Source organism: Aotus nancymaae, unplaced genomic scaffold (genome assembly GCF_030222135.1).
Source record: "Aotus nancymaae isolate 86718 unplaced genomic scaffold, 86718_ANA_hifiasm-v0.15.2.pri h1tg000036l, whole genome shotgun sequence".
NCBI classification, from domain to species: Eukaryota; Metazoa; Chordata; class Mammalia; order Primates; family Aotidae; genus Aotus; species Aotus nancymaae.
In genome coordinates this window covers 72,433,191-72,446,053 of record NW_026988450.1, presented here as the reverse complement: position 1 = coordinate 72,446,053, position 12,863 = coordinate 72,433,191, and the positions used below count along the sequence as shown (strand labels likewise).

Genomic DNA, 12,863 nt, shown 5'->3' with positions numbered 1-12,863 from the left:
ATAAAGTGAGTTAGTTCAACATGGCATTTTTTATGAGGTGTGATCAGCGCTGGCCCAGGGGGACACTCACCACGGCGTCACTGTCGTATAGCTCCACCACCACTAAGGGCGGGGACTCTGCCAGCTCCTTCACATCTCCATGTAGCACCAAGTCATTGAACAGCAGCATCTGGTTCCAGGTTGGAGAGAGGGTCTGGGAGATGATCTGGAAGAAAGGACAAAAAAAAGCAAAAGATCATTCAGTTGAGTTGTAGGGGCTCTAAGGTTCATTCATGAAACACTTATACAGGGGAAAAAGAACACATCATCATTGTGATTGCTCATTCATTCAATATTCAAGTGACTACATAAACTGAGCAGGTGCTATGTACTAAACAATGCTAGGGAATGCAATACTCCCTACCATGGAGGAGCTTACCTTCTTAAGTTTCACGAGCAGAGCCCCTACAATGTTTAACACCCTCTTTGCATACACATTTTCAACTCAGTCCTCACAGTAGTTTCAATGACAACAGGAGCTACTTTTTTGAGCATTTACGGTTTGCTGGCCACTGAATTTCACATGCACTGTCTCATTAAACCCTCACTATTGTGATTCTGGGAGGTGGATTCAGTTGTTTATATGCATTTTCCAGATCAGGAAACTGAGGCTCACTTGTCCAGAGCCAGAAAGTGGCAGAACTGAGATTCCACCTGGACCATCTGGCAGCAAATCCCAGGCTGCTAACCTCATCCACTCTCACCTTATACATGCTAATATTATCTCCATTTTATGAATGAGAACACTGAGAATTGGGGAGATTAAATGATTCTTGACTTAGAACAAACAAAATGTTGTCACCAAATATCCTAAAGTTGGGTATTTGACCTAATATTCCTTATGTGGAATTCTACTGTTTTGTGGTTATTGACCGAATTAAATAGATTGAAGTTTTCAAAACCACCCTCACCATTTTGCATGACATCTTTTTTACACTGATAGTAGGTTGTACCCATTATACAGATGGAGAAGTCAAAAGATACAGAGGACAATAATCTACATAACTGCCCTCGTACCATGAGCATCTCACCTAGAAGTGGCTCACAGCCCCCTCCCAGGCCATTTGAGTGGTGCCCTCAGAAGGGAGGGCATATTTAGTCTTGGATTTTCTTTTCTATTTAATTGGATGTTTGGAAACCTGCCAGTTTCACACAGCTGAAAACTGGAGTTGTTTACAGGACAAGTGGACTCTGCACCTGGGCAAAATCTGCCCCATTAATGTAGGAGATTAGTAATGAAAAGCGTTCAAAACCACATTTCTTTCTCTTCCAGGCAAATGAGTGATTTCATAGGTGAATGTATCACAGCAGCCGCTGGGTCCTGGGGAAGTGTCTGAACTGTGCCTTTGTCACTGTTCAATCCAGGAAAGAAGGGAGAGAGACCTGGCCTGGACTCCAAAACTCACATCAAACTGTCATCCCAGCATTTTACATTGAGTCATTTCTAGTCACAGCATTAAGTCATTTGCACTGTGGTTATGAAAGAATATTTTTATTGCTTTTCTTTATGTGGGTCATAAAAATATTGTGCATTTTCACAATTTCTTTTTCTTTTCACTTTTAGAATATTTTATGTCTGAGACACAACAAGATTTTAAACATAACATTTCAGAGAAAATCTAACTTTTCCAAGAGGAAACGAATGGCTTCAACCAACTAGTAACAAGAGTTAAGAAGCTGCAATGCAACCTTGCCCTATGTCAGTGATATCACAAAGAACTCTGTGTATTTTGCTTTTCAAAATAGAAATGTGATCTGTCTTGTAGCATGCACTCGATGGTGTGATACCAAAGCAATTTATAATCTTCACAGCATCTTTCCTATAGAAAGATTTTGATGTCTTCTTTGGCACTGGGCTGTAAATACCACTTGATAAGATTCCAGAGGCTAGCATTTTTTCACTCCCTTGTTCATTATATAAATATAGTATTCAAGACCTACAATGTGCCAGGCACAGTATTAGACATAACACAGCACTCAGTGCATAGCAGATGCTCGATAGCTATTTGTATGAATGAATGTGTATTAACCTGTCCTAGGAGTTGCTCCCATGAGTAAAAGGACTGCATGACCATCTTCAGGAGGTACTAAAAGGTTCACCCAAACAAAAATACATTATCCTACTTCTCTGCCAAGGGGCCTATGATTCGCCTCATTTCTTAAGGGCTTTATTAAAGAGTTATGCATCGTAACTGGGTTAAATGACATTATTTGGAAGTTACGGTAGCACTTATCCAACACTTTGATGAGGGAGCCAGCTATCACGGACAGAGTATAGCTTTAGAATCAGTAACTCTGGAGTGAAATTCTAGTTTCATTACCTACCCAGTGTTCAACTCGGGCAGATTGCAGATTAACCCTCCAAACCTTAGTTTTCCTCATTTAAATGTGGTTAGCACCTACCTTGTGGAGTTATGACCACTGTCTAAGAATATTAAGTGCCTGGCGCACATCAGGTGCTCAATAATTGCTTGTCACCCATCCTACCCCATCCCAACGCATATTCTTTTATAAATGAGTAAACATTTACTGAACAATTCCCACATGGCAGCCTTGGTGCACTGGGGCAGAAGACCATCCATGTCTTCAAAACTGAGCCCCACTCTGGTTGTTGGAAATAGCAGGTTCCATGCTCCACCCTCTAAGTTTCCTCCCCTTCTCCTCTAATGCTCCCTCTTAGCCACTCAGTCCTTTTCCCTCTTTCATCCCGGAAGCCTTTCTCTGCAGGAGCTTTCTCTCTTTCCCTTTGCACTTCAGTCGCAAGATTTTTGTGTCCTATGTCCCCAGTGATGATGGGAATGACTGTATTCCCCTCTTTGAAATATTTCATTACATTAAGTCACTTTATAAAGTATTAGTTTTCAGAAACAGCCTTCAGAGGCTTATTCTCCCTGAGGCCCCTGTGGTCAGGTGAGTGCTACCAGCTGAATGGCACTTGGCTTTGACTGCAGGAGCCCAGGCTCAGCTTTCCTCATCATGAAAAATACATAGGCCTGGCGCAGTGGTTCATGCCTGTAATCCCAGCACTTTGGGAGGCCAATGTGGGCGGATCACAAGGTCAGGAGATCAAGACCATCCTGGCTAACACAGTGAAATCCCGTCTCTACTAAAAATACATAAATTAGCCAGGTGTGGTGGCACATGCCTGTAATTCAGCTGCTTAGGAGGCTGAGGCACGAGAATTTCTTGAACCTGGGAGGTGGAGGTTGCAATGAGCTGAGATTATGCCACTGCACTCCAGCCTGGGAAACAGAGGGAGACTCCATCAGAAAGAAAGAGAAAATGAATGAAGGAACGAAGGAAAGAGAGAGAGGAAAAGAAAAGAGAGAGAGAAGGGAGGGAAGGAAGGAAGGGAGGGAGGGAAGGAAGGGAGGGAAGGAAGGAGACAGAGAAAGAGAAAGAGAGAAAGGAAGTAAGATAAATATATAAAGGGGGCAGGTCACCTGCAGACAAGTCCCTCTGTGGTAGCACAGGAGTGAAACAGGAGAGGGGAATTGGCATCCTTTCTTACTAATATGGAAGTGGAGTGGTGAAGCAAAGTGACTTTGGAATTGGACAAACCTGGGCTTCCATCTTGGTTCCACCATCTTCTAGCTACATCATTTTCGAGCCTTACCTTCCTCATCTGTAGAATGAAGACACTAATAACATCCAGCTTTGGGCTGCAGTGAGATATAGCAAACAATGCTATAAAATGCTTAGCATTCTGCCCAGCACGTGGGAACTTTTAGTAAATAGCAGCTATTATTATTAACAAAAATGAGGTACTTGGCTTGAAATTATGAAGACAAAGTCCAGAACGCAACAGAACCTATTTTCCCTTTCAATCAATTTGATAAACAAAAGCCATCTGTTCCTTTGAGATGCGGATCTAAGTCAAATGAAGATGCTGTATGGAGATGCAAAATAGAACGATAATTACACCGCAGACCAAGGATTTCATCCAAATCCTGTGCTCCACTCAGGGCCCTGGAATTCCACAGTGCTGTGGCAGGTGGAAGAAGGCTCCAGGGGTCCATCCTTTGAGAACTCCCTTGCTGTTGGAAGGAAGCCTCAATGGCAACAACAATAAGCAGTCACGTAGTAGCCTTAGTTTTAAGCAAGGTACTGCCCTGGGTATTTTATTCTCTGGAAGGAATGTACAAGGTTATCATTATCATCCCTATTTCACAGATAAAGAAGTTGAGGCACAAAGAGATATTTGTTTAAAGTCACACAGCTGATAAATGGAAGAGCCTGGATTTCGAGCCAGGCAGTGCAGCTCCAGAGTCTATACTCATCATCACCATGCTACATACTAACTCTCAAAACACAGGAAAGAGAAAGTAGTCTGTTGTCTTCTGATTTTTATGCTCAGTCACTGAATGAAGATGATGTCGCCTTCCTTCTGAGGTTTCTCCTGACTTCCCTCCCTGGTAGAACTAACCTTTTCTCTGCTTGGCTCCTGTAGGACTCTGTATAGCCCTGCACCCTGGCTTATCATAGTGTGGTGCCTCATCTGTCATGAAGCCGGTATCCATGCCTGGACTGCATATTACCCTGGAGCAGAGTCTGGTTCCTCCCATCCTCCAGAGCCCAGCATGTGGCCTGGCAAAAAGTCAGCACCCGACAGGCATTGGTTAAACAGATGTGAGGCTGGTTCACAACATGCTGTCAGTCTGTGAGTCATAAATCAAAATGCAGTCTCATCTATCATCCAGGTCATGGGCTTTGCCCTGGAGAAAAATGTTAGCCCCCTCAACATCAGCCAATGTCATGGCCAGCATTTATCCATCATTTGATAAACTATTTGCCTTTTCATGACAGTCCCATTTTAAGATGACAAACCTGAGGTTTAGTGAGTTGTATTAGTTGCCCAAAGACATGCAGTCAGAGAGGAGATGAGCTAGAAAGTCACCTTAGGATACTCAGTGTGCTAACCCATGGTGCTTAACTCCCTGAGATGGGCAGTTCTTTACTGAGCTGCTCTCTCTTCAAACTGCGAATCCGAGAACAGAGTAAATTTTTAGAGAATATAATCTAATGAGAAAAGCATCCTACTGTATTTTTGCTGATTGGGAATCCTTTTCATGTTTTAGTACTCAGTGTATAGAAAAGGCAGAAAGAGGAAACAGGCAGAATCCATACTATGATTTGCATATTTGTCTTTTCCAAAACTCATGTTGAAATTTAATTTCCAATGTCACAGTATTGAGAGGTGGGGTCTTTAAGAGGTGTTTGGGTCATGAGGAATCTGCCCTCACAAATGGATTCATCTATGGATTAATGGGTTGTCATGGGAGGGGAACTGGTGGCTTCAGAAGATGAGAGGCCTGAGTGAGCACGTTAGCACGCTCAGCCCCCTCGCCATGTGACGCCATGAGATGCCCTGTACTGCCTCAGAACCTGCAGGGTCCCACCAGCAAGAAGGCCCTCAACAGATACGGCTCCTCAACCTTGGACCTCCAGCCTCCATAACTGTAAAAAATACATTCCTTTTTTTTTGTTTGAGACGAAGTCTCTCTGTCTCCAGGCTGGAGTGCAGTGGTGCCATCTCAGCTCACTGCAACCTCTGCCTCCCAGGTTCAAGTGATTCTCCTGCCTCAGCCTCCTGAGTGGCTGGGACTATAGGCTCCCAGCTAATTTTTGTATTTTTAGTGTAGGCAGAGTTTCACCACGTTGGCCATGATGGTCTCGATGTCTTGATCTCACGATCTGCCCACCTTGGCCTCCCAAAGTGCTGGGATTACAGGCATGAGCCACCGCGCCCAGCCTCTTTTCTTTATAAATTACTCAGTTTCAGGTGTTCTGTTATAAGCAACACTAAACAGATTAAGACAACCCATCTCCCTTAATACTCACAACATCCATTAGGAAGTAGTATTTTCCAGAGGAGGGGGACTGTGAAGCATAGAGATGTTAAAAGCATGCAAATCTCCCCAGCTGGTGAGTGCAAAGTCCAGAGCATGACCACAAAACTGGAAAATGTTTCTCCCCACTGAGACCCCTTCATAATGACTGGATCATAAACCTCATGCAGGTTGTCTTTGCTGTTTCCTCATTTGCTCCTTCCCCACTGCACTTGGCCTTGCGCCTGGCACTTCAGCAGGCACCCTGGGGGTTCCAGGTTCTGCTTCTCCTCCCCACTCTTTTTCTCCCATCCTCCCTTTGCCTCAGGGACTTGCTTCCTTTGCCTTAGGACAATGAATAACAATGAAACAATAGACCTTCCCCAAGTCAGTCCTTCTGGGCATATATTCGCTTTTCATTCTGAAACATCTACACACCCAAAGATGCAGGTATTTGCAACATGCCCCCATGTTTTTCTTTCCTGGGCTCTTCTGGGGATCAGTTGCAGGCTGCAGGAAGAAAGCAGGCTGTCTTGGTTACCCTGGTTACCTTTGTGGTCTGGCAGTGAGAAAGGAACGTGACTTTGGCAAAAGGGTCTGAAAGTCCACTGCTGTCAGCCGCGATGAGGCCCCGGGCTTGGTACATGTGAGCTCTCAGCTGAAAAATATGCCGGTCTGTGGACAAATCATGGAAGCGGGCAGGTGTTAGCGGACTTTTCAAGAACAGCGTGTACACGTGTGTCTGCGTGTGATGTCCATCTGTGTATCCACAGACACACAAAAAGAGACCACCAATCACGTCCACCCTCCTCTGAGACTGGAATGGAAGCCCTGAAGAAAGGGGAGAGGTGATATTTATGGGGAACTGTGTACCCAGGCATCTTCGCTGGTGCCTTCACCAGGTTATGTTATGTGTCTTATTCTTCACAAAACCCTGTGAAATAGCATGATCTCTACTTTAGAGATGAGGAAAAATGGCCCACAACAGGGTTAAAAGCATTTCAAAAGTTTGTACAATTAACACATGCCAGAGTCAGGATTTTTATTTCTGTCTGATTCTAAAATCCCCTTCTCTTTCTAAAATGCCACATTTCATTTTACTCCCTAGTAATTCTCCTGTTTATACAGGTATGAGAGAGAGAGAGAGAGAGAGAGAGAGAGAGAGAGAGAGAGAGAGAGAGAGAGAGAGAGAGAGAGTGTGTGTGTGTGTGTGTGTGTGAGAGAGAGAGAGAGAGAGAGAGAGAGAGAGAGAGAGAGAGAGAGAGAGAGAAAGGGGCTGCTCCACATAGTTTTGATATCAATAAACACAATCTATATCTCAAGTCATCCATTCACTTATTTTCCATTTAGCCAGCCGGGGTCCTTTGGAGCACCTACTGTGCAGAGTGTTGGTCTTGCTCTCTGAGGATTCCATGCTAAGATAGTCCCTGCCCCTGGGGAGCTCCTGGGAGAAGGCAGAAGATAAGACAAGCGCCCACATCACAGTGGCAGGGGGCAGGCCAGGGATAAGTGTCCTGTGAGAATGCTGGCAAGGGACACGGGGGAAGAGGGCAGGAGTGAGCACACCCTGTGCCAGGATAGGAGGCAGAGAGAAGGCCTCAGGTTGGGGCAGCTCAGGGTTCGGGGGGGAAACTGAAAGTAAGAGTTGTGTCATCACAGTCCTTGGTCCATGGCACTTTCTGATCATGGCCTCTCACAGGGCGCCTCTTGGTTTGTATATTCACGTCTCCCTTTTTACTTCTTTACCCACTCCCATTTCCCTGACTCTCCCAAAGCTACTGTGTTCAGTGTGTCTGTTTTTGCGCTGAATTGGGGAGTGGGATACAGAAACTCTCATGCACTAATCTGAATCACTCTACTTAGTTAAATTCAGGGTACAAATACCCTGTGAACTCCCCGCCTCCCGACAATGCCATCCCTAGACCGATCTCACACAGGTCCATAAGGGGACTTGTACATGGCTACTAATGCTTTATTAGCGTGCCTTGATTTCCTTATTTGTAAAATGGAGGTAATAATAGTTCCTCATAGGGTTATTGAAGGGAACTGAAGGGCTGAGAATGGTGCCTGGCACATGGGAAGAACTCGAGAAGTGGGATGAAGATGCTAGAGTGTGGTTACTGTTGCTCACTGCAATGTGACCTGTGGCGAGCACCTGGAAGCAAGCTGTGTGTCCATCACTAGGGTAGTAAATAGGAAAAATGTCAGGGAGTTTGGGAAAGCAGCTAGGAGCAACGGATTAGAGGTACACATGGCAAAATGGATGGATCTCAAGAATTTAAGTGCTTAGCGAAAGAAAACAAAACAGCATGAGTTAGGAGACACAGTACTATCCATGTAAAATAAGAATATGTGCACGCAAAGGAATCATTTACATTAGCAAAAGCACACTCAAAGAAAAAGGGGCAAACCACAGGAGAGGTGGTGCTGCCCTTTGAGCAGAGCCCTAAAGGATGGTAACATTGGGAGGCAGGGATGGAGGTCCCAGGACACTAGAGCAGGATGAGTCAAGACAGTCAAAACACCAGGCCACATGGGGCAAGAGTGAAGTCCAGTTTGTCTAGAGGCTAGGGACACAGACAGCTATAGTCATATCATTGAGAACCTAGGAGGCCTGAACGAGGTGAGAGGTAGCTCTTGAAGGTCTGTGCACAGAAGCTGATGCTGGCAGAGCAAAACTTCAGGAGAATACAACTGAGTTGAGCTAGCCATGGACAGATGAGGTGTCAGGCAAGTGAACCAACAAGGAGACACCACCACCCTCTCTAGGACAGAAGTTTAAGGGCCAGAGCTTATGCACTGGAGGAAGGGATGGAAATGAGAGGATGGGAGGGACATGGCAGCCCTGGGTGCTACAGGCCTTGAGCCCTGACTGGCAGGGTGAGGAGGGACAGGAAAGGCAAGGGGTGCCAAAGACAACTCCTCACTTGTGTTGAGGCTCACACACGTTTCTGTCCCTCCACACTCCACCCCATGCCACTGTCTGGCTGCATGGGGACCAATATGGAACCTGAGAATGTAGCAACCATATCAGACTCACTCTCATCCTGCAAAGTATTTGGGAACTTGAGCTCTGCACACTTCCCAGTTACGTCTGGGCACTTGCAGTGAAAGTTCTCCACACTCTGTCAAGGGAGGGGAACCAGAAAAGTGATTCCTTTGGACCCAATTCTAACCCCTCCCTCTGTCCCATACACCAGTAAACCCTCACATGACAGGCTGAGCCCTGCTGTCAAGGGAGGCCCTTAAAATGGCAAAAGTAAATGATGGAATGTTCAGCAGATGGCACGGGGATTTGCTGACAGGAGTGTGTCTAGAGATGGCCCACGTGTTCCTTAGCATGCTACATAGTTCGGCAAATTTCTCAGCTGAGAGTGAACTTGGAAATGGTTCACCCCATAAAAATGTTCATCAGCTGCCCCTGAAATGACTAACCCCGTAATTTTAGCAGATCCCCTCGCCCCCACCAATGGCAGCCACACAAGCTATGCACTGCACAGCTCCAGGGATCCCCATTTACCGGCTGTAAGTTTTCATTTTTCTGAAACCTCGAGTCTTACTACTTCTGTCCCTTGGACTAACCTAGTCACCCTCCACGCACTTTATTGGTACACTTCCTGTGCTATGGCGTGCTTTTTACTCGTGGTTATGAGAGAAGTATCTGACTCTCCCCACTTGAGGACCAGAATCACCTCTCACTCATCTCCATGTCATCCGCTAGTTTTTCCGCCATGTCTTCCATATACAGGTGCAAACTAATTATTTGCTGAATAAGTATTTTCAAAATTCTCCAGTAGATATGGAAGGCAGCCAAAGTCATCAATGCCAGTGCAGGAAAAGTTTATTAGGTTACTCTATGAAAACAACACACTGCAGAGCATCAGAAAGCACTGGGAAAAGTCTCTCCTCTTCTTTGAATTGTTAATAGCTGGGACAGCAACCAGTCCAGGTCCTTGGGTCTCTAGAGATAGTCCATAAAAATAGGAAGCCAAGTTAGCTTCCTGTTTTTTCCAATCAAGTTAATGTGAACGTTTTTTACCCAAAGATGAAAACTCTCTCAAGGTATGGTGGAAGACAGTAGAAAGGAAGCAGGGTTTGGAGATGTTTTTTCCCCCATGATTTACTAGCTGTGTGATCTTGGGCAATTTCTAAGCATCTCTGATACATAACCTTCTTCATCTGTAAGATGAAGAGTCTTCCCAAGGTTGATGTGAGAAATCAATGAGATATTATGTATAAAGTATAAGGCACAATGCTTGGCACGTGGTATTACATATTTTCCAAAAAGACAATGTTGGTATGCATTTATATTGGGCACAGAAACCATGAGCTGAACCACTCGATATGTATTTCCAGAACCTCGTCTTCTCTGACTATTTAGCAACTTTGATTCCACTGGTAGTCTAGGTCAACCAACATCAGAGGAGACTTGGGCAACAGAGGAGAACTGAGTGTGCAGACAGTTCCCCAGTGTTTCCAATATAGGCTCAACCCAAAACTCAACTTCAGCAGAAATGAAGGTAAAATTGCAGGCTGCTTTACCTGAACTCAGCAGCAAGAGATAACATAAATGGAAGTAATTTGGAAGCAGAAAGCAAAATGCGAATTGTAAGGAATATTTATAATAAAATTCAAAATGCATCAAAACATAAACATGATGGCACTTAAAGAAAATAACCACATGGAAGGAAGGATTCCATAAAGCATGCTGAATTTTAAAAGCAGCCAAGCCAAGAACCAAGCTGGAGAAATATGAGTGAACCTACTGATACCAGTCACCACTGGGTGACTACTAGGAAATACGAATATCTGCTGTTGATGTGTCGAAACCCCCATGCCACATAAAAGTGAAATCTGCCTTAATTCCACAGATCATGTAAGCACAAGAACTTATTGACGTTCTCATATTTTTTGCTTAAAACACAAACTCAACCTACATAATCTGCCTACAAAGAAACTCAAATTGCTCCCTCTCTATTAACAGAGAATCATAAGTGTTTATTCCAGATATGTTTAATGATACTTTAGATGGGACGTTGGACGGTAAGGTAGGACACTTAGAAACTGTACTAGAGAAGGCCAATAAGTTGACCCTAAAATAATGTGCAAAACACTCATGCATGCTGCCCTCCTAATTACCTTTTCAGAAGCCCACCTGAGACCTCAAATGACCCTCTTTGTCCAGTGGGGACTCTACCTTGGTAATGTAGGTTGGATGGGGGGTGATTGGTGCCAGCCCCTTTGGAGGACTGGGGACCCTACCTTGGTAGTATAGGTTGGAAGGCGGGTGATTGGTGCCAGCCCCTTTGGAGGACATTTCTGCTTCATAGCCTGCTGGCAAGTTGTCCAAAATGGCACTGGCATGCTTGATGGAGCCCAGCCACAGGTACACGTCGACTTTTGCTTGCACAGACCAACCAGCCGGTCGTTTTCCAGGAGGCTGGAGAAAGGTTACAAAAACAGACTGACTTGTTAGGAGGAGATAATTAGAGGCCTCCCCTTTGTCCTTCCTGGAGACACACCTGGATGTAGGTTCAGAGAGCAGCTCTCCAGGGAGCCTCTTAAATCAAAATAAAGGCAATGACCCCAATTGCCTTGATGAACAACTCCAGAGGAAGATCCAGGTTTAGTGGGACCTAAAGCTTAAACCTGCACTGTGATAAGCTCTTCCAAGCCGTGGGCCATTTAAACTTCATAGGTAGTAGGTGTATTTATTGGCCCCATTTGATAAATGGGGAAGTGCAGACTCAGAGAGATAAAGTAAGTTGCCTATGATGGCTCAGTTTTTAAGTGACAGAGACAAAAGTCAAAAATAGAAGAGATGATTCCAAATTTAGACTCTAGGCTCTGCACCCCACAGTCTATCACTCAGAGCTGAAATCTTCCTGGAACTTCCAACTGTGTGGAGTTCCAACTTGACTTTTTACCCCTTTGCTTCATTTAAAAGAATTCTAGTATTTCTTCGAAAAGTCAGGACTCTATGCGCTCAGAAGAACCTACCCAGCCTACCATGCGCTTTCTTCCTGGCTAAACACCTCCATCACTTCCTCATGCGGTGTGGTCTCAGATTCCCTTACCACTCTGCTCTCTCTTTTGAATGTGCTCAGATTTGTATTTTCATTTACGTTTGCCTGAATTTCTGCTTCTGTCTGCATTTGTGTGGGTAGTATGAGTATGCACAGGGAGTGTGTGTATGTCCACATGTATGTGTGTACATGTGCCTGTGTGTATACGTACTTATGTGTGTGTATATGCCTGCATGGGGGCATATACACACACATACAGAATCTGAAGGACACAACAAAATGTAAGCAGTGTGACTCCTTTATTTCTCAGTCACCAGGATTAGGGTGTTCCCTTACCCCTCTAAGGAGTCCCAGGTCCCAGTCTTGGCTGTTGCCGGTGAGGTCATCATTCTGAGAGTAACCTACAGCACTTAACTGCTACCTCTCCAAATGCTGTGAGCTCTTCTTCTAAGTGCCTCTTCTTGGTGTTTCTTAGAATTTCCTAAGAGTTCTTTTTTTTTTTTTTTTTAAACATCACTTCCTTTCCATAGAGGGTCACAAAATCCTATTATGAAAGGCCACAACTTGCTCTGACAATTTCCAAGGCTCCCATGGAGAGCCTCTGAATCCGAAATTGAGCATGGCTGTTTGCCTTTTTACTGTGCTCTGCAGGTGCCATAAATGGATTTTCAGCAACTCCTGCAAATGCTGCTAGGCCCTTGCTAAGGGAGTGGGGCCAGAAGACTAAGTCCTGGCCCTCCCTCCAGGGCTCACAAAGGCTACTCCACTTGGCCACTTACCTTCACCTACTCAAATGCAGAGAAAGTGCTGAGGAAGCAGAGAAGTAGCAGCAACGATTTCCATCCTTCCTTTAAGATTCAAATATTTAGCTGGGCTTTAATGGGCACTTTGGAGTTGGATCCCAGAAAGAGAGGAAAGTGTCTGGAAAACTACTTGGGTAATATAAGCTAATATTTAGCAAGTGCTTACT

The 12,863-nt window shown here is 44.8% G+C and overlaps 1 protein-coding gene across 4 annotated transcripts in view; it reads right to left on the bottom strand.

Annotated features, from left to right (window-relative positions):
- Window positions 1–12,863, bottom strand: part of FER1L6 (fer-1 like family member 6) — a 270,864-nt gene that overhangs the window by 75,584 nt on the left and 182,417 nt on the right. For all 4 annotated transcript variants that reach the window (XR_010345619.1, XM_064384567.1, XM_064384568.1 and 1 more), the window contains 3 exons: window positions 11,130–11,307; window positions 6,418–6,542; window positions 71–205 (listed from right to left, as the gene is read on the bottom strand). Coding sequence is in view for 3 of the 4 variants with exons in the window: in XM_064384567.1 (XP_064240637.1) it covers window positions 71–205; window positions 6,418–6,542; window positions 11,130–11,307 (438 nt within the window). In the remaining variant the exon portion in view is untranslated. The remainder of the gene's footprint in view (window positions 1–70; window positions 206–6,417; window positions 6,543–11,129; window positions 11,308–12,863) is intronic.